The sequence below is a fragment of the Pleurodeles waltl genome, chromosome 2_2, assembly GCF_031143425.1.
Source record: "Pleurodeles waltl isolate 20211129_DDA chromosome 2_2, aPleWal1.hap1.20221129, whole genome shotgun sequence".
In the NCBI taxonomy this organism is placed as follows: Eukaryota; Metazoa; Chordata; class Amphibia; order Caudata; family Salamandridae; genus Pleurodeles; species Pleurodeles waltl.
The window spans coordinates 202098943-202120820 of NC_090439.1; the positions used below are offsets into that span (position 1 = coordinate 202098943).

The 21878-nt window shown below is 46.0% G+C and overlaps 1 protein-coding gene across 5 annotated transcripts in view; it reads right to left on the bottom strand.

Annotated features, from left to right (window-relative positions):
* TGFBR1 (transforming growth factor beta receptor 1) overlaps nt 1–21878 on the bottom strand; it is a 464518-nt gene that overhangs the window by 372888 nt on the left and 69752 nt on the right. For 4 of the 5 annotated variants that reach the window (XM_069219636.1, XM_069219632.1, XM_069219633.1 and 1 more), the window contains one exon: nt 15682–15912. The exons of the other annotated variant lie outside the window; for it this stretch is intronic. In XM_069219636.1, the coding sequence (XP_069075737.1) occupies nt 15682–15912 (231 nt within the window). The remainder of the gene's footprint in view (nt 1–15681; nt 15913–21878) is intronic. 5 annotated transcript variants of the gene reach the window in all.

Below are 21878 nucleotides of genomic sequence, written 5' to 3' on the forward strand. Positions count from 1 at the left end.
AAGCCATGAACGTGCAGTCTTGGTGGATGACCGAGTCAAGAATAGATCCATGGCCAGTTCCAAAAGCCCTGGAACCAAAGGTTGTAACGGACGTGAGGCTAACTTCTGCTGTAAGGTTCCAAAGGTGACAGAGGTCATCGTGTGAGGACAGTGGTATATTTAACTTGCTTGCACCTCTGACTAGTACCTCATGAAATGTAGAAATGTCATCTACTGGTGAGATGCATAGTGGAGGAGAGTCTGAGGGAGTCAGGGAAATATCTTCCTGTGCCTGTAGAAGGAGAATCCGTGATATGCCTGGAACGAGATCTGGTGTAATGGTGTTGATGATGTGAGCTTCTTGGTACTGTATCGCATAAGTTGACAGTGTCTGGAGCCCCACCTAGAATGGTGCCTTGAAGGAGAACAAGACCTGCTTCTCACAGGAGAGGCTGCTGGTGGTGGTATTGTCAGTAGAGGTGCAAGGCCCGCTGTGGAGGAGGATCCTTCGCAGGTATTGACGGAGGATCACTTGAGGCCGTTCTTGATGGTGAATAGGTGCGCGAATAACCAGAGCCAGGAGAGCTATACATTCGTCTCTGATTTCTGCACCCTTCTTGAGGTGAAGAATCCGAAATGGTGTTCGACTCCGATCTTCCTAGCTCCCTCGACCTACTTCTCGATGTCCTACGACATCGATGTACGAGTCTGCCTTGCTGGGGTCAACCTTGACGGCAAAAGACCATGATGAGCTGAAGTCGATAAGGACCTACGCGGCCATCGGTAAGTGCCTCTACTTCGAAGGAGTCCTGAACATTGAAGTTCTTCTGAGGTCCCACCAGTAGATTGGGTCTTCCGCTTTCGCCACTCCTCCAAACCTTGAAAGCGAATCTTCTCCCTATCACATATGGTCGGCCTCTAAAAGGTCTTGCAAATTTTGCACAAGTCAGCTATGTGGGAATCTGGAAGACAAAGAATACAAACTCTATGAGGATCAGTCTTGGCCTTTTTCCTCCCACAGTCTGGGCACTTATCAAAAAGAGACTGCATTTTACTAATAATAAACATAAATTTCTGTCAGAAAATGGCAGAAAAGGGTGGCGAAAGACCAAAGACATTGAGTGAAATAGTTATCAATGAAATTCAGAATTAAATTTTCCTGAAAAAAACAAACTTGGTCGAGTTTAATGTTCAAGTGCCCTGTCAGCAGGATCCGGATAAAAGAACTGAAGCAACTGCCACCAGCTATGTATGATGGAATAACAGTGGCCTCTGACTTCTTAAAGGCACCATCTCTTTTTTTAGCCATATAATGGTTGCCTATGAGGCTACTCTGTCCTTTGCCTTCATCTCTATCATGCAAAAGGGGTTTGTAAGGGAGATTCAACCTGTTAGCAAATTTCTCTCAAATTATATTGTGCTGGCCCTTTCTTTGATTTAAGATGAAGAGGTCAGCCGGCATAGCCTATGAACATAGGCTGCATTATCTGTACTTGTCTCAACTGACTTTACAGGCCTTCCTCAAGGAAGGTGAAAACTTCCACTTAAGAAAATAATTTGAGTAAGTGCTCCAGGGTCCCCACACATGGGCAGGACTTTTCAGTGCTTTTGACTTTACATAAAAATCCCCTGCGAGAGAACCACTGTACGATTTAATTTGCCCAGATTTTCCAGCAAATATTGGACACCAGAACACACACAAATATTCAGATCACTACAAACTGACATGCTCGAATCAAAACACTCACACACACACAGATCTAAACAAAACAAACATGGTTATCCCGGTAATACTGCGTACCACTGACTTTACCTAGGTCACATTCAATGAAGATGAGATAGTGCTGATGGCATATAAATCACATTTATATTCCAATGCGTCCATTGAAAAAATACTGAATGCAGTTCAGATGGCTGTCATTAAGTAAAGACCACTTGCTCAGGGAAACCACATCTTTGTTGTTACGCCTGTTCCAGCCTTAGAGACTATCACAGGCCAAATGCAAAAGCCTTGCATCCTAGATAGATACAATGGTCTACTTCCGTGATTGCCACAGATACAGATAATATGTTTGAACATAAATTACAAACTCAAGAATTTCTCCAGTATGAGCTAGAATACTGCATGTCCATTAACATTTTGAACAGTATAAATACATCATATATATACACGGATGGTTCGGTTCAGCTCCGCCTGCTATAGGCAACCAACCATCAATACTGAGCGGCTTGCGCAGCGGTTTATGGAGTAGAGGGATGAAGAGTTCCCGCATTAGCACACTTTCACGCAGTCCCTTGGAGATTGCACTGAACAACTGGCTGAACTAAAAAGCTTTGATTCAGGCACTAGAATATTCAGATCCTGAATTTCCCACATTTATAGTGTGTGATTCGTATTACTGTGTCCAGTCTTAATGAAAACATCACTGGCACCTCAATGGATTCGGAGACTAAAGGAAATTCTATTAAGTATAAAGTGCTTTGGGGGAAAGGTAGCAGAACTTATAGATAGTCTGCCGCAATACATACATTGAGTCAGCGACATGCTGGAATACATGTTGTCGGGAATTCACCAGCTGATGTAGCATGCCAAATCTGCAGCCGCTACTGCTACCATAGCTGCGATTATTCATTCCCACACAAGGGTGAAGGAATGTCAGCTGCTGTGAGCACTTCGGCTGAAGGCACCCTTTTACCAAAAGGATATCCAGCAAAATATTCCTACCACTTAAGTGCCCAAAACATTCCTTACGTAAACATTCCTTATGTAACCATTCCAAACGTGGGTGATCAGGCGATCCATCAACCAATACTGCAAACTAGAATTAACTGAAGCAGCACACGAAGGGGTAACATCTGCCCATGCTGGTGTGGCGGTTACAATCTCTTTGCTACAAAAAATGCTATAAGTGGCATAGTCTGTACAAAAAGAAAGCAGAAAATAAATTTCTGCGTAGGCTATTGATGGTACCTAAGTGTATAGCAAATATCATCAGTCATGAGGAAATTGGTCAATGTTTTTTTTTGGAGGACAGGGTTTCCATTGCCCCATTATTGCTCTGGATTAGGTGCTGGCTGAATCCAGCGGCAAGCCTTGTTCAGGACTGTATTTCTGATTGTCTACAATTGGACAATTCAAATAGGATTCCCTGGCTTGTGTATTTGCGAAAATCTTTTGGGAAGCTAGGGCTCCGGTATATGTTTGAAGAACCCCAACTGTTAACTACAAATTCTAGGTCTGTTTTAAAATCAACTCATTTTGAGTAGACTTCAGATTTTATAGCTCCCTGAAGAACGAGTTACTTACCTTCGGTAACGACTTTTCTGGTGGATACATTAGCTACCTGTGGATTCCTCACCTAATGAATACTCCCATGGCGCCAGCATTCGACAGAAATCTTCTTCCTAGTCTCTGCACGTCGACGAGGACGTCACTCTAGCCCACGCGACGCCGTCTGACGTCATACAGGCAATAAGAGGTCCTCGACGACGTGCCGACGTCAGTACCAACATTTTTTACGTGCATGAGAACAACAACCCAATGCAATGAAAGAGCAAGGCAACATCCCATAACCTTGTAAAATACATAATATTGCAATAAATAGCTGTAAATTTAATATAACGAACAAATATATGCAAATCATGTATGTACACAAAGATATATACATATATATATACACATATAAATATAAACAAGTATCCATATATACAGCATCTATTGCAACCTTGAAGACCAAGAGGAGCGCACTCAAGGATTACTTGGTAAGACCAGACAGGCAACGGGGAGGCGGGTGGGACTGTGAGGAATCCACAGGTAGCTAATGTATCCACCAGAAAAGTCGTTACCGAAGGTAAGTAACTCGTTCTTCTGATGGATACAACTACCTGTGGATTCCTCACCTAATGAATAGAGTCCCAAAGCAGTACCACGCCCGGTGGCGGGTGCCTAAATGGTCAAACCAAGAAATCCTGCAGCACTGACCGTGCAAAATGGCCGTCCCATCTGACCTCAGAGTCCAAACAGTAATGTTTCGCAAAAGTGTGAAGGGACGACCAAGTTGCGGCCTTGCAGATGTCAACCACAGGAACACCTCTGGCCAAGGCCGAAGTGGCCGACTTAGCTCTGGTGGAATGAGCTCTAATGCCCTCAGGAGGGTCCTTCTTTGCCAAAGAGTAACAGATTTTAATGCAAAGAACCACCCACCTGGAGAGTGTTCTCTTGTGGACTGCCTTTCCTCTCCTCTTGCCCACGTACCCGATGAACAGCTGATCCTCCAGCCTGAAATCCTTTGTTCTATCAATAAAGAAGCTCAACGCTCTCTTTGGGTCCAGACGGTGCAGTCTTTCTTCCTCTTTAGAAGGATGAGGCGGAGGATAGAACGTGGACAAAGTAATTGTCTGAGCCAAATGGAAGGGTGAAACAACCTTCGGGAGGAAAGCAGCCTTGGTCCTCAACACCACCTTATCCCCATAAAAAGTTGTATAAGGGGGCTTTACCGATAAGGCCTGCAACTCACTCACTCTCCTTGCAGAGGTTATAGCTACCAGAAAAACTGTTTTTATAACCAAATACCTTAAGGGGCAAGAATGCATAGGCTCGAAAGGGGACCCCATAAGGAAAGTCAGGACCAAGGACAAATCCCATTGCGGCATAACAAATGGTTTTGGAGGATATTTATTTAGAAGACCTTTCAAGAATCTGATAACAATAGGGGATTTAAATAACGATGGTTGGTCTGGAAGACAAATGAAGGCTGACAAGGCCGACAAATAACCCTTAATGGTAGCCACTGCACAACCTTTCTGCGCTAGAGACAGAGCAAAAGACAAAACGTCCGATAGATGAGCATGTAAGGGATCAATCTGCCTCTCTCCACACCACGCAACAAATTTAGACCACCTATTAGCGTAGATAGATTTAGTTGAGTGTCGCCTGGCCGCTAATATAACATCCACTACATCAGGCGGGAGAGAGAAGGAACTCAGGTTGCCCCGTTCAATCTCCAGGCATGTAGGTGCAGACTCTGGAGGTTGGGGTGTAAAACCTGCCCCTGCGACTGCGAGAGGAGGTCTGCCCTGAGAGGGAGACGGAGCGGAGGGCACATTGAGAGTTGGAGAAGGTCGGAATACCACACCCTCCTTGGCCAATCCGGAGCTATTAAGATGACTAGCGCCCGGTCTTGGCGAATCTTCCTCAATACTCGAGGAATCAAGGGTATGGGAGGAAACGCGTAAAGCAACTGGCCGCACCAGGTTATTTGAAACGCGTCCCCCAACGCTCCCTGCATCGGATACTGGAGGCTGCAGAATAACTGACAATGCGCGTTCTCCAGAGTGGCAAACAGATCTACCCAAGGAAACCCCCACCTTTGGAAGATCCAACGGGCTTGATCTGGATGGAGACGCCACTCGTGGTCTGCCGAGAATTGGCGACTGAGACCGTCCGCACGTACATTCAAGACCCCGGCCAGATGATTTGCTACCAAGCAAATCTGATGGTCCTTTGCCCAGGACCATAGTCGAAGAGCTTCTCTGCAGAGAAGGTACGACCCTACTCCTCCCTGTTTGTTTATGTACCACATCGTGGTAGTATTGTCCGTCAGGACCTGTACCGACTGACCACGAAGGGAAGGGAGGAAGGCCTTGAGAGCCAGACGTACAGCCCGTAACTCCAATAGATTGATATGAAACATCTGCTCCTCTGGAGACCAAAGGCCTTTGATCTCCAGATCCCCCAGATGAGCTCCCCACCCTAGAGTGGAAGCATCCGTTATGACCGTGGCCACTGGTGGCGACTGCGCGAACGGCTTTCCTTGTGAAAGATTGTTGCTCGCAATCCACCACTTCAAGTCCACAGCAGCATCTCTGGAGATCTTGACAGCACCTTCTAGATCTCCTTTGTGTTGAGACCACTGCCTTCGGAGGCACCACTGAAGAGCCCTCATGTGCCAGCGAGCATGCGTGACCAACAGAATGCAGGAGGCAAACAGACCGAGCAGACGAAGGACCTTGAGGACTGGAACTACCGCTCCATTTCGAAACATTGGAACCAATTCCTGAATATCTTGAATCCGCTGAAGCGGAGGAAAGGCTCGACTCAATGTTGTATCCAGTACTGCCCCTATGAACAGGAGGCGCTGAGAGGGCTCCAGGTGAGATTTGGGCTCGTTCACCGAAAAACCCAGGTCGAACAACAACTGAGTCGTTGACTGCAGATGGTGCGACACAAGCTCCGGCGACTTGGCTTTGATCAACCAGTCGTCCAAGTAAGGGAATACTGCTATCCCCTTCCTTCTGAGCTCTGCCGCAACCACCGACATCACCTTCGTGAAGACTCGAGGTGCTGAAGTAAGACAAAACGGAAGGACCGCAAACTGATAGTGCTGCGATCCCACCATAAACCGGAGATACTTCCTGTGTGACTTGAGTATCGGGATATGAAAGTAAGCATCCTGCAAGTCGACAGACACCATCCAATCTTCCTTGTTCAACGCCAAAAGCACCTGAGCTAGGGTCAGCATCTTGAACTTTTCCTGTTTGAGGAACCAATTCAAGATCCTCAGGTCCAGGATTGGTCTCAACCGACCATCCTTCTTGGGAATCAGGAAATACCTTGAGTAACAACCTCGACCCCTTTCCTGCTCTGGGACCAACTCTACCGCACCCTTTGAAAGGAGGACTTGTACCTCCTGTTCTAGCAACAGGAGGTGTTCTTCTGAACAATAAGATGGGCGGGCGGGATGAGGGGCGAGAACTCCCGAAAGGGAAGGGTGTAGCCTTTTCCCACAATACTGAGAACCCAAGTGTCCGTTGTAATAGTCTTCCACTTGCGGAGAAAATGCCGTAATCTTCCCCCTACAGGAGAGGAGTGAGTGGGAAATGGTGGAAGCCTAAGGCTGCTTTCCCTGCTGCACCCCTCCAGAGGACGAGGAAGAGGCAGAGTGCTGCTGAGAGGCTCCTCTGGTGCGGGCCCTCCCTCTCCCTCTAAAAGATCTATAGGGATGGGAAGAGGCAGGTTGCTGGAATCTCACCCGAAAGGAAGTGGAGGAAGAGCCACGCCCAAATCCCCGAAACCTCCTGAAAATCCTGGAAGAGGCAGAGGAAGAAGGAGCTTGGAGTCCTAACGATTTGGCTGTGGCCCTGCTCTCCTTAAAACGTTCCAAGGCCGAATCTGCCTTGGCGCCAAACAGCTTGTCCCCATCAAAAGGGAGATCCAATAGGGTTGACTGCACATCCGCAGAAAACCCCGAATTACGGAGCCAGGCCTGTCTCCTTGCCACCACAGTCGTGCCCATTGCTCTGGCCACCGAGTCGGTGGTGTCCAGCCCAGACTGAATAATCTGGGTCGCGGCAGCCTGGGCATCTGAAACAACATCCAACAGACCCTGGGGAAGCTCCGTAAATGATGAGGAAATGTCATCCATAAGAGCATGAATATATCTCCCCAGGATACAAGTTGCGTTGGTGGCCTTCAACGCCAGACTGCAGGACGAAAAGATTTTCTTGGACTGCGCATCCAGTTTCTTCGAGTCCCTGTCCCCAGGCACCGTCGGGAAAGAACCAGGCGCTGATTTGGATGAACAGGAGGCCTGCACCACCAAGCTCTCCGGTGTAGGGTGTCTAGAAAGAAAGCCAGGGTCAGTTGGTGCAGCTCGATACCTCCTGGCTACGGCTCTATGAACCGCTGGGGAAGATACTGGTCTCTTCCACACCTCTAGCACCGGATCCAGCAAAGCGTCATTAAAGGGCAATAGAGGCTCTGCCGCAGCTGAGGCCGGATGAAGCACCTCTGTCAGAAGGTTCTGTTTTGTCTCTGCCACCGGCAAAGGCAGGTCCAGAAAACTAGCTGCCTTCCGTACCACTGCGTGAAAGGAAGCAGCCTCCTCCGTGTATTCCCCTGGAGACGAAAGATCCCACTCAGGGGAAGTGTCCAGCCCACTGGCTGTATCTAAACCATGCAGTCCATCACCCGAGTCCTCTAGTTCTCCTTCTTCCAGGACTCGTTGGTACTCCTGCTCCTCTAATAAACGGAGAGCACGTCTCCTCGAATGAAGCCTCTGCTCGATACGCGGAGTCGACAATGCCTCCGCCGAAGCCGAAGATCGGCGCCGATCTTCAGAAGCCACCAACGCCGCGTCCGGCGCCACAGGTAACTTTGGCGCAGATGAAAGAGCACTCGGAGCGGATGGACCCACCGGAGTCACAGGACGAAATCCCGACGTCGACGGGATGGAAATCTCCGGGGCCAATCCCTCCGAAGCCACCGGAGCGGCCACCGGCGCCGACACCGGCGCCGAGCCCACGTTCCCAAAAGGGAGAAAGGGCATAAAGGGTGCCGGCCGTAGAGGCGCAGGATCACCCAATGAAAAGGCCAAAGGGCCAGCCGGAGCACCCCCTGGAGCCATCTGTTGGAAGATGGTATACATCGCATTTAGGAATGCGGTACTATCGGCTCCAGGGGTGGGAAAAGCCGGATACTGGGGTGCCTGTATCGAAGGCGACCCAGACTCCGGCCTCGACGTCTGCGACACCGGGGACAACACCAGAGGCTGCACCACTTCAATCACCGACGCCTGTCCAGGTGAAGTCGGTGACGCCGGAGAGGGCAACGGCGTCGATGGATGCGGCGTGACCGTGGGACTGACCTCCCAAGTCCTCCGGCGCCGATCCGAAGACCTGGAACGAGTCTCCTTGCTTGAATGGCCCCGTGATTCTCTACGGCGCCGGGAGTCTCGATGACGCCGATGCCTTGGCGAAGAAGACTTCTTATGATGTTTTTCTTTCTTCGACTTCGCCATAAACAACTTCGCCTCACGTTCCTTGAGGGCCTTTGGATTCATGTGCTGGCATGAATCGCAAGTCGAGACGTCATGGTCGGAGCTTAAACACCAAAGGCAGTCGGAGTGAGGATCCGTAACTGACATCTTGCCCCCACACTCACGACAAGGCTTAAAACCAGACTTTCTTTGCGACGTTATTACTGCAGCGAAGGACTACGCAGCAAAAAAATACACTGTAACCACGAAAGTAACAGTTGCTCCCTCGAAGATAACCGTTTCGAATGCACGGAAAAAAGGGAACTGACGTTGGCACGTCGTCGAGGACCTCTTATTGCCTGTATGACGTCAGACGGCGTCGCGTGGGCTAGAGTGACGTCCTCGTCGACGTGCAGAGACTAGGAAGAAGATTTCCGTCGAATGCTGGCGCCATGGGAGTATTCATTAGGTGAGGAATCCACAGGTAGTTGTATCCATCAGAAATTGAAATTTTTTGATCCTTATGTCCGGATTGCCACGGCTTCATGCATGGAACCTTATTTGACCTGGTTTTCTTGCTCTAAATTAAGCTCTCTTTTAACCTTTTTCAGATTTAATCTGATTCATTTTAAGGTGGCCTTTCCTAAACAGTGTTTTTGGCAAAATGATTTACCACCTTGCCCTTGTGATTCTAGATCAAAGCAGAGTACTCTTCATTTTTTTCTTTTTTGCTCCTTATATGCTACTCCGACAGGCTTTTATTTTACCCATTTTATGCCAATTAAAACCCATTCATTATAAGTTAGCCCTACTATATCTTCAGAGATTGACAGATATTCAAACCTGTTATGTATTAAATTTCATTAGAGCTTCCCTAAGCATTACGAAACTGATTATTTCGATCTAATCAGTATATGTTTGTGACAGTTTTCGTATAACGTCTTAAGGTAGTTGTTAATAGTTTTTGTTCTGAGTAAACTTTTGTAAATTTTGTACCTCTCTGCGATTTTAAATTATGTTTAGTATACCTATTCGCCACCCGTAAAGGGGCATCTGGACTGGATGTTTATGTTCTGTTTTTAGGTAAATGTTTTTATGATATTTAATTATGCTCTAACTTATTTATAGATTTTTAATATGTGTCTGTGTTTGCACTTTTATGGCAATTGCCGAATAAAGTTCTTTGACTGACTGACTGACTAAGCAGTATGTCTTTCACTGCTTCCAACACAGTATGGGTTTATGATATAAATGGCGCACTGACCACCCCACCACAATTCTCCTGAGACATATATTGTGTTTGACATGCAACTCTGCTGGCTGGCACTAATCCACTAGCTTCCAAAAGGATTGCCATCTACACAGCAAGCAGACTCCTGACAATGTCTTCAGATATGGGACTGGGGCTAATCCCTTGGATCGGGCCAGGCAGAAGTGTACATGTCAGACCTATCTGCCTTAGGTCGGTCTTCCCCCAAACTATTTGCCTGCTTGTCTCCATCTTGTCTGGATTTTTACTCTGTTGGCTTTAGGTCTCTGTGCACTTTACCACTACTAACCAGTGCTTAAGTACATGTGCTCACTCCCCTAAACACGGTTTGAATGGCATCCACCTAATTGGCAAATTTAATTTACATTCAAGTTCCTTGTAAAGTGGTATACCATATACCTAGGGCCTCTAAATTAACAAAATCACTTATTCTGTCACACACTTAAGTAGCACCTTCCAACTTGTCCCAGGCCTGCCACAGCAGCCTGAAGGCAGTGTCCCACTGCCATGTTGACTTGGCATTTAAAACCCCTTGCCAAGTCTTAAACTCTCCTTTAATTACATATAAGGTAACCCTAAGGCAGAGCTGTAGTAGCAGGGTGCTGTGTAAATAAAAGGTAGGGCATGCACATTTTAGTTTTACATGTTCTAGTAGTGAAAAATGCCCACATTTGTTTTCTCACTACTGAGAGGCCTACCCTTCCTACAGGGTAACACTGGGGATTCCTTATTAAAACTAATAAGTTGCAATTACTAAATCAGAGGTGGTAGATGTAGTAAAGTAGCCTCTTTCTAGCATGGTTACCCCCATTTTTGGCCTGTTTGTCAGTGTGTTTGACTGTCTACTGGGATCCTGCTAACCAGGACCCCAGTAGTTAGGCTCTCTTCCTCTAAATGTGGTTGTTGGATACTGTTAAAACAGTATTCCACTCTCAATTGGCATACTGCTGCCCCCTTAAAAGTCCCTAGAATATGGTACCAAGGGAATTGGGATTCCAGGGGATCCCTATGGGCTGCAGCATTTCTTTTGCCACCCGTAGGGAGCCCATGCAAAGGCTTCTACATGACTACCGTTGGAGCCTGTGTGAAAAGGCATGTACCCTTTCACTGCCATTTAGACTACGCCAGGTCACTTATAAGTCACCCTTATTGCAGCCACAAATTTACTTCCACCTAGCATTTCCCCAAGTCTCACATAAAAATGGCACCTCACTTGTGAGGGTAGGCCTAGTGCCAGCAACAGGTAACACCCCAAAACACAACATGGACGCATCACATTTTCCCAAAGGAATACTGACCTATTTTTTGCAAAGTGCCTACGCTGTGGATTTTGGCCACTAGCTCATCTGGCACCTAAGAACACCTCTCAAACCTGGACATTTCTGAAAACTAGGCACCTAGGGAAACCCATGATGGGGTAGCTTGTGGCACTCTCACCAGATTCTGTTACCCAGAATCCATAGCAAACCTAAAATTTTGGCAGAAAAACACTTTTTCCTCACATTTCGGTGCTGCAAAGTTCTGGAATCTGAGGGGAGCCACCAACTTCCTCACACCTATCGTTCCCCCAGGTCTCCTGATAAAAATGGTACCTCACTTGTGTGGGTAGGACTAGTGCCAGTGACAGACAATGCCCCAAAACACTACGTAGACACATCAAAATTATGAAATACAAAACTACCTGTTTTTGTGTGTGGGGGGGGGGAGAGCCACCTGCGTTTTTGGTCCTGGGATCATCATCCATCTAGGGCAGAGGTCTTCAAACTGGGGGGCCTCAAGTGATCGGTGGGAGCATCAGACACTGGCCAAAAGAAGCATTATACAAATAGCAGGCCTTTGTTTTATTCAGAAGCATGTTATTGCATTTAAACAAAGGTAAAAGTACTTAACTGCAATGTTTAAATAGGTCTAGACATATTTAAACATTGCCATCTTTATAAAATAATTGTGAAAAATTCTGAGGGGGGGCAAAGATTTTTATTTTTCAACTGGGGGGCGCGGCATTAAAATGTTTGGGGACCACATATCTAGGGAAACCTAGCAAACCCAAACATTTCTGAAAACTAGACACCCGAGGGAGTCCAGGGAGGTGTGACTTGAATGGATCCCCCAGGATTTTCTTACCCAGAATCCTCAGCAAACCTCAAATTTAGCTATAAAAAAAAAATAACAAAAACACATTTTTCCCACATTTCTGTATTTGTACCTTACCGGTACAAATTTCCTACCACCCAATGTTCCCCTCAGTCTCCCGGTAAAAATTATGCCTCACTTGTGTAGGTCGGCCATGTGCCGGTAAGAGCCAAAAACATGTTGAAAATGAGGGGGAACCAAAGCAGGTCCAAAAGGGCAGTTTGAAGAAAAATAAGAAAAATTTAAAAAACGTTTTTAGGCTGACAAGTGGAGCAGAATTTGTATCTGTATAAATGCAACAATGCTGGACGGTAGGAACTTTGTGGATTCTTGCAGATTCCGGAAGGTTGCATCACAAAAATGTGGGAAACGTGTGATTTCAAGACGAGTGGAGGTTTGCAGGGCATTGTGGGTAAGAAAATGGTGTGGGGTGCATGTGAAGCACACCACCCTGGAGTCATCCACATGTTTAGTTTTCAGATGTGCTAGGTCTCGCAGATGTTTCTACATGGCAACATCCTTAAGTCCAAAAAGTGCGGCCCTCACCAATCCAAGTGGGACGATTTTCAGAGTTAGACAAGCTCTCACGGACCAAAAGAAAAACCAAAACCCAAAATAATCATATGTCCCCTTGCTTGCCATGTGATAAGATGTTTTAGTGTGCGGGGGGGGGGAAGCTGAAAGACTGTTACTTCCTTCAGCTGGGGTGGGCATAACAATGCCCATAGTGGTTGTTAGCCACCACCCCACTATTTTCTTTTATTTTTTATTCACTGGCATCTAGTAGGCTTTCAGCCCCCCCCCCCCCCTCCAGCACGGGGGTGGATTCGGGGTAATTGGAGCAGAAAAGGCCTAATTAAAAAAACGGCCTTTCGATATCTGGGCGTATGGTCACTCATACGAGGACGGCACATGTGACGCACAATGTTGAGTCGGTGGTGAATGGTCTGGAACACTCAGTCTCGTCCTGGAATAAGCTGCCGCTCTCCGTGATGGGAAGGGCAGCTGTGGCCAAGATGGTGTTCTTGTCGTGGTGTCTTTGCCTTGTGCAGAATTCTCGGTTTCCGTTGGCAGCTTGGCTTTTCAATCGTCTGGACAGTTTGTTGATTTCCTTGGTCTGGGCTCGCCGTCATAGCAGGGTGCCGTTATGCACATTACAAAGGGATATGGAAGATGGAGGCTTGGCACTCCCTAATGTTAGACTCTATTATTATGCAGCTCATTTACAACATGCTGCAAAGTGGATGACTCAGTCGGATAATTGGGAGAAGCGACTGTTCACGGGCATGTTGGGCGGAGAGAAGTGAGTGCATGTATTGATGACAGGCGGTCGGTCGGAGACTGCTATCCCCTATTTGGTCAAAACGACTGCATGGATTTGGGAGCAGGCTGTTAAGAAAGTGCTTTGACGCGCCCCATTTGATAGGGAACTAAAGATTTGGAGTCTAGCTCCCTTTAGGAGTATGGATACTCTAATGTCAATGGATGCTTGGAGAGTGGGAGGCTGCTTGGTGGCGGGTGATTTATACCCTAATGGGGAGTTTATCTCCCTTCAGGAGCTGTGAGATACGTTCGGATTGAGTGCTGGTCAATTCTGGCAGTATGCCAAGATTGAGAGTATGGCTCGACAAGTCTGGTCTGGATTCCTGGTGGCCCCCCGACATCAAAGGTGTTGAATGGGTTGATAAACTGGGGAGAGGATTCCCACTTGGTTACCCCGTTTTATGGAGCGCTGTGTGGGGAACATGTGGGGTGGAGTGTGCAGCGCGCAGGGCCTGGGATCAAAATCTGGAAGATCCTCTAGAGGATGTGGATAGGAATATGGCGCTGTCTCTGGTGCGCACAGTTTCTTTTAACAACAGATTTAAGCTGTTGCATTTTAATTTTGTTCATCATGTATATCTTACACCTGCTCATCTTAGCAAGGTGGACTCGACAAGAGACACTTGGTGACCTAGATGTGGGGAGATAGGTGCCTCCTTTCTCCACTTAGCTTGGTCCTGTAGGGAGGAGCAGCAATTTTGGTGGGTGGTGGTTCGAAAGGTAGACGGGGTCACCAGTTTGGGGCTCGAAGTGACACCTTTGACTTGTCTACTAAGTATACTACGGAGACCACGGGTATGCACGTACCATATAGATTTGCCCAGCTCGCTCTGGTGCCTGCTAAGCGTAGGGTAGCTATAGGCTGGATGAGTACAAGGAGCCCATCTGGACCTGTGATGTTCTGGAATTGGGTGTTGCCGAAGATTGCACGAGGATGACACATGGGGGGGGGGTGGTCACTGACTGGAATAACGGCTTGGAGCACATTATTAGAACGCTTGGCAGGGGTAGAGGAGTCCAGCTCTGATTGGAGCACTGATGATGCTTGTTGACAGTGGAATGTTATGTTGTTCATACAGGGTGACCAACAACCATGTTTATATGGTAACGCAGGTAACCATTGCATCTGAACGAACTGGTTACATGGAAGCTCCTTGGGTAGGGGAGGTGAGGGCATCTACTATTGTTATGATTGGATATGCTCCATGTTTCTTTCATCTCCCTCCGTTCAGGAGATCAACAGATTATATATATATATATATATATATATATATATACCGAGGAGAAACTAATCGGTTTCTCCTCTGTCCCACTTGAAGCCAGGCTTCCAGCTCAATGGGAAGCAAGGTCACTGCCGTTGGCCCATTGGGGGGTGCGGGGGGAGCACTAGCGCTCCCTCTATGGGCCTGGTGCAGGATGTAACTGTTACGTCCTGGGCACCCGAGAGGTGTCACTGCGCAATCGCCCGCTGATGTCATTAGAGGTCACTGGTTGGGGGGGGGGGGGGAGGGGGTTAGCAAGCAATTCCCCTCCCATCCCTGCCATTGGCCCATTGGGGGGGGGGGGGGTGCACTAGCACTCCCTCTATGAGCCTGGTGCAGGACGTAATGGTTACGTCCTGGGCACCAGAGAGGTGCTGCCCAGGACGTAACCGTTACATCCAGGGCACCCAATGGGTTAAAGGCTAGAGTTCAGATTACAACTTTGGTGGTCCGACCTTCAGACTGCCAAAGCCACAGGGAGGAGGCTGCCGTCAAGCCCGTCCTATTACGATGTTTCCACTGGGCTGACCAGTGGAAAAGAAGCAATTCTGAAGTTTCCTCCGGTCCGCCCATTGAAAACAGTGCAGCAGCATTGCCCGTGGCTCCCTTAAGGAGAAGAGGCCAACGCCATCGCACACAGCACCCTCGGAATGCAGACTGTCTGCTTAGCAGACAACGTGCATTCCAAGAGTGCTGGCAGGAGGGCCCCGTGTGGCCCCTGGCATTGGCTTTCCACCAGCTTTTTTATGGAAGTGCAGCAAAATTTCAACAGTGTCCATTGTATGTACAGATTACAAGAGATATCTGGCCAAACCTAAAATAAGCAGAAGTATCTATGAGTATAATTCATACTGCCAGTGTCTCCTTCTCATAGCATAACCCAATTAAAGTTTGGTCAGTAAGGTCAAAGTAAGTCATAAAGCCATATATCAGTGCAACTCAAAACAATATACCTTACCTGATCCTGACCCTGATGTTGTCATGTCATAAATTAAGTCTCTTAAAGTTGCACCCTCTGAAATAAACTGATGATCTAATGAAGGGTCTTCTTCGTTTGGAACACGATGGTGGATAACAGGATGATTATGGCAGAAATAAATCGTCAACATCAATAAAATGCATATAAAGCAGACTGGCCCAGCAATGATGGCTGCCAATTCCACTGGTCCAAAACCTGGGAGATTCCTCTCTGTAAAAACGTTTGAATGAAAGATAAAGAGTATTATCTACCTAAACCGAAACATCTAAAAACAATTACAATAAAAAACAAAATAACTACATTACAAAAAAATGTAATTACATATGAACATTCTTAGACTGAAAAGGACTATATTGCTGAAAATGTAATCGCAAAATGCATTTAAAGCACAAAAGAAAAAGCACTCATTTGCCACCTCAGGGACACACACAGAAATGCAGTGTTTCAAGTCCAAAAGTGAAAATAAACTTATTTTGAGAAAAAATAATAGATTTGTTCTGGAAGCATGCGTGAAATAGAGAAAGCACAGAATGTAATTAATCAACATTTAGAGCCATTTTTCATCTTTCTGTTGGTACACATATTCAATACCCAGCAAGGACTAATAAAATGTAGACTATGAACTATAAAGAGTTTTCATATTCTTCAAATGTTCCACATTAAACACGTGGAAGTTTAAACATATTTGTTTTGTTGTATATACCAGAATCTAATAATTGTGTTTTTAGTTTTCATTTACTCAAGAGGTGGTATAAAGGGTCAGAAAAAAGAAGATGCATTTTTTCGACTGCATAATCATTAGAGCACAGGCATAAACCTGAAGTGCCAACTTCCACTTTAATAGGGGAAAGAGAAAGGGGAAATGTGCCCATATGATGTCAAACGAAAATTTCAATGGTTAAAAACATACAATCCAGATACCCTTCAAAAGTACATCAGTTTTACAAACCCAAGAAAATGTTAGTAACGGATGCATTTATGGCAATTAGCTTTACCCCAACATCTATTTGTTTTTTTTTTTTTTTATTAAGCCAAGTGACTTATCAAGGCTAAACTGAACTCAATCAAGCATGTTTATTTTTGTGTTTAATAAGTATTGTTATATCATTTATGGGTAGGTTTTGGCATATCCAATCCCTCAAACCCTAACCCGTAAAACAGTGGATCTGGTGACCACAACCTGTAGTATACTATTCACCTAAAACAACATCTATAGCAGGTTCATTTGGGGTTGCTTGGGGAAAAATTACAAATCGTCATCAAAAAATATATCCTGTGCTGTAGACGGAGGTGTTAAATTTAAACTGTCCCATAGTTATGCTCCACTAAGAGTTCCAGTAGCTGACTTTTCTGTTTTCATTTCTTTATTGGTTTTACTGCAAATAACATTAAGCAGCATGGGGCATTGCCCGTGAATAAAACGTGTGTTGGGGTCACAGAGCTATATCTGGGTCACTAACAAGGTGAAAATTTGAATGTAGTGAATAATGACACATTTAACAGTTAGATACAGTCTTTAAATTACACCTTTTCCAAATGCATTTACATATAATGTGGCGACACTAAGGTTCACATAAAAAATTACAGTGTATATTGAATATTAAGTTATAAGGAAGGTTGGGGTGATTGGGCACGGGGTGTAGTGACTCGCTGTCAACTCCTTTCCTGACGCTAAATGGGAAAGACTGTAAATAGAGCCACTGTGTGGGTGACACCAGGGCTCCACACGGCCCGATCATGTAAAGTTTCCAGCATCAGTATGCTATTACTGAGCCTGACTTTGGAAGCATGGGTCAGGGTGGCCACCCTCCTCCATGCCTGGAAGAAGTGTGTAATGTATAATATACTCCACGTATCCTATTTGTGATCCAGGCATACGTATGTCGTTCCGGGCCTTCAAACTCTTGATTTATCTGTCCCAGATTGCCCATTTCAGTATGGCTCTTAGGCAGCACTTAATGTCGGGTGCTGCGCAGGATTCCCACAACATTGCTATTAGTCTTTGGTATAATATAACGGCTAGATCAATAAACTTGTGCACTTATCTGCCCATTTGAATTTAGGTCTGAGGCCCAACATGCAAGATTCAGGTTTAGGTGGCATTTTGAATTTGAAAATGTCCTTTACTTCCTCCCATGCATAGTATATCACAGGGCAGTCCCAGACCATATGGAAGAATCCCGTGTCAGTTGTTTTGCACGTGGGGTTTTCAGACAATAATTCACCTGTGTAAAATATGCCTAAAGGAGATAACTGAATTGCATGTATTGGGTCCTGGGGCTCCACAAGACCTCCTTAATCTGTTGTAAAACACATCCATTGTTTATCTGATAATTCTAATCTTATGTATGTTGCCCAACGGTCCCTCATCCCCGAGTTTACCTTCTGATGTTGCACAAGGAAGATGGTGAATAAAGCGCTTAATATTTTATGTGTACTGTCGTCTGAGAGTAAGGTCTGCTGTGGGGCTGAGATGGGCATCTCAGAGTGTCTGTGTCACCACTGTGTGGAAATAGCATGCTGAAATGACTTGTATGTTATGAACTCGCCTGGTGGTATCTCATAGGCATCTCTGATCTCTGTAAAGGAGCACAGTGCCCTCTGCATACAGATACCCTGCTAGGTCTAGCCCTGCTTTTTTCCATGTCGTCACATCATGCCGTTGTGTGACAATCTGTAAGTTTGGTAAGGTCATTAAGGGGAGCAGCGGAGAATACGGAGCATGTAGGCCACCATTGTGCATGTATTTATGCCAGGATTTATGGGTTACTTGTATCTAGTGGGTCTCGTTCAACACTGTACCTCGAGTTTTTGATACCCAGGTATAAATATGATCTCCCTTAAGTATGCGCTGAACCCCTTTACTGTCCACACAAGATGCAGTGCCAATCCAACTCAGTGGCCACTGCAATTGTGTTGCTATATAATACAATTATTAGTCGCCTCCTCTTCCCCCACCCACACCTCTTAAAGCCCCCTTCTATTAGTGGACGGTGTGTTTTATCTAGTGCAAACTGTTCTCTGCCCTTCCCCCATATTAAGTCTGATAAGAGCTTGTGAAGCTCTCGAAAGAAAATATCAGGGAGTATTACCAGTAGGGCTGCTAAATGTACAATAGACATGGCAGCATCAGCATTTTGGCTACTGCCGCATGACCAAGAAATAATGGTAGTGAAATCCAGAAAGCAAGCGATTTACGGACTGAGCTGAGCGTCTTAAACAGATTGCCCTCTATTAGATCTTTACCAGTGTAACACAACTGTACTCCAAAGTATTTAACCCAATCAAAGTGCCGTTCTAGCCTGGATTGGACGACAGTCTCTCTGCAGTGCTCTGGAATCTGCATTAAGGGTGAAATACCGGATATAGTCCAATCAACTCCGAGGCCTGATATATTCCAAAATCTATTTAAGGTCGCCATCAAGGCTGGGAGGGTGGTATTACCCTTGCGTACGTAAATTAGAGCATCATCTGCAAATAGTCGTACTATATACCACCCACCGAATCCTGGAATTCCCCCCTTTGTGTGCAACAGGCACACCAGTCGTTCCACAGCGAGGGCAAATATCAATGGTGAAAAAGGGTCCCCTTGTCATGTGCCCCTTTATATTTCAAAGTGATCGGAAATAACCTTTATCTTAACTCTGGCAGCCAGTTGAGTATAAACTGTTCTTACCCAGATAAAGAAACTTGGTCCCATCACATCCTTGGCATAGCCACTATTAAGTATTCCCATCCAAGGATATCAAATGTCTTTCCTGTGTCCAACGATACCGCTAGGTGGTCTCTGTTTTCCCATGTACTTGACCTCATCAGTCCCAACAAACAACAGCTATTTAGGAAGGTGTTGCACTCCGGTATGAAACCGTTTTGGCCTGTAAGTAGTAGTGTGCTGATAACAGTCTATTGATCAACAATTTCACCAGTATTTATAGTCTGGGTTTGGGACTGAAAATGGTACATAAAAAGACTTTATATCAGTTGGGTCACGTCCAGTCTTGGGTAGAACCACTATCAAGGATTCGCTGAGGGATTCTGGGAGCCTGCCCATCAAGCGTAAGTGTGGGATTCCTTTAACGGGCTCGAATCATCCCACAAATGGAGCTGTGCCAGTGCGCTGACTGGCAGCATGGAGTCCTTACAGGACAATGAGTTCTTGCCTACTCTTCCTTAAGACCCAGACCCCCACGCCACCCTGCACTTCAGGCTGGTCCTCAGGGACCCCCACCTTTAGCAGCTTCATTACCTTTCACAATCTTTCTCTTGACCTTGTTGTATTCTGCTGAGTCCTGATGACGATCTCGCCATTTGTATTAGGACTGAAACACTGTCAATTTTAAAAACACGGACGCTATATAATTGTTGAGCACTTGCTGTAATGGGCAGAGCGCTTTTGTGTTTGTTGATACACTTGTTGATCATGAATTATCACTTAGATGTATCATCTCAAAAGAGAGCACTGAGCATGTTTGTTTAGCACCAATATTCAGTGTGCCGCTATGTCTTGAATTTTTCATAAACTCCTTTTAGTAAATTATATTTGTTATTTGGTTCTTTACATCTAAAATAGTTACTAGGGATCAGTGTGTTTCTGTTATAGTTATTACCCCAGGTCCCCAGTGATTCTTGGGTCTCCCTTGTAGAAATATTTCAGCCATTTAAGTACAGCAGATAAAGGCATGCTTTGAAAGCGATTACCATAGGACTTATATCCATTTCGGATGTCCATGGAGTGTAGCCAGATCAAATGTGTGCTCCAGCCTTTTAGCCCGGCTTCCAAAAACAACCACTTGCCCCTTCATCCCTCCCCAGCCCGGCAATCCCCAAGGGCCTTAAGAAGCTACTCCAGTTTCAGGTAGTCAGCAGCAGGTGGCGATGGCCACTTATCACACCAAGTCATCTGCTAACCAGGATGTCAGTGATGGACCCTGTTGTTCCACCGCACCAGAAGCGAAGGTCTCGGAGTCCACTTCAGAAGCCGAAACATGGTCTAACGACAGCCACAAATTGATTTTTAGTAATTTTAACCTCAGCCACTACTTTTGTTCTTTCTCTGGCTGCCTGCTTGTTTGTGTGACAGGGCACCTGATCTCCATTGTTGCTGCCACCTGGTTGTGAAAGTTTACCATCCTTCTTCAACAGGTCATTGGGTGTCAGGATTTACACGCCTTTCAAATGTAGCCAGAACCACGCCTCCTCGGGCATCTGGTAGAAGAGTAGAGTCACTCCCTTCACTATTCTCAGTTTGGCGGAGAAGAGGAAAGAATATTTCAAACACATCAGGCACAGTTGTTGTTTGATCATTGAGCAAGAATTAAGTTGTTGCTGCACTTTCGCAGTGTAATCCGGATAAGACATGATGACGCCGTCCTAACACTGCCATGGGCCTTTTCTCCTAAAAGAATGTAGAATTAAACCCCTGTTCCTGTAATTGAGCAGACGGGCAATTATTGGGCAAGGTGGGGCTCCTGGTGGCAGGGGCCACCCTGGGACCATGTGGGATCTTTCTATTTAAAATAATTTTTGGGCCATGTCTGCAAATAAGATAGTAATCAGCCATTGTTTGAGGAAAAGTTCCATATTTGGGCACGCAGCGCGTTCTGGGAAGCCCACAGAGCAAACATTACTACACAGTGACCACCCTTCCACATCCTCCGCTCTCCACTGTAGGGGTGTAATATCAGCCTTCACAGTTTGCAGTTCAGCCTGGACCTCCTTCAATGTGGGGTGCGTTGCGGTGATGGCAGACTCTGCATCCCTGACCAGTTTTGCCAATTTCCTATGGTCTGCGCAGAGTAAGTACACCTCTAAGGATACTGTGTCTATGTTGGCTTTAAGCAAGGTTTTAGTTTTGAGAACTGCTTTATGATCCTGTCAAATTGTCCCAAATGTTTTTCCAATGTGGCCTAAAATTGACCCAGCCCCCTCCCCCCCCTCCATGACCTCCTAACCACCCACAGAGAAATAGATAAATAGTCCATAATGTCTTTGCTGGGGGGAAAATGGGGCCAGTTTGGTTTGACCCAAACCATTATCTGGTACCACAGGTTGAGATCAAAATGATTGGCTTTCCCTAGTGTAAGTATAATAAGATTTTTCGGTACCAGAGTCACATACTGTGACCCCATGTGGAGTGGAATAAACAATTCCTTCAGTCAAGGGTTAAAGGAATCCTA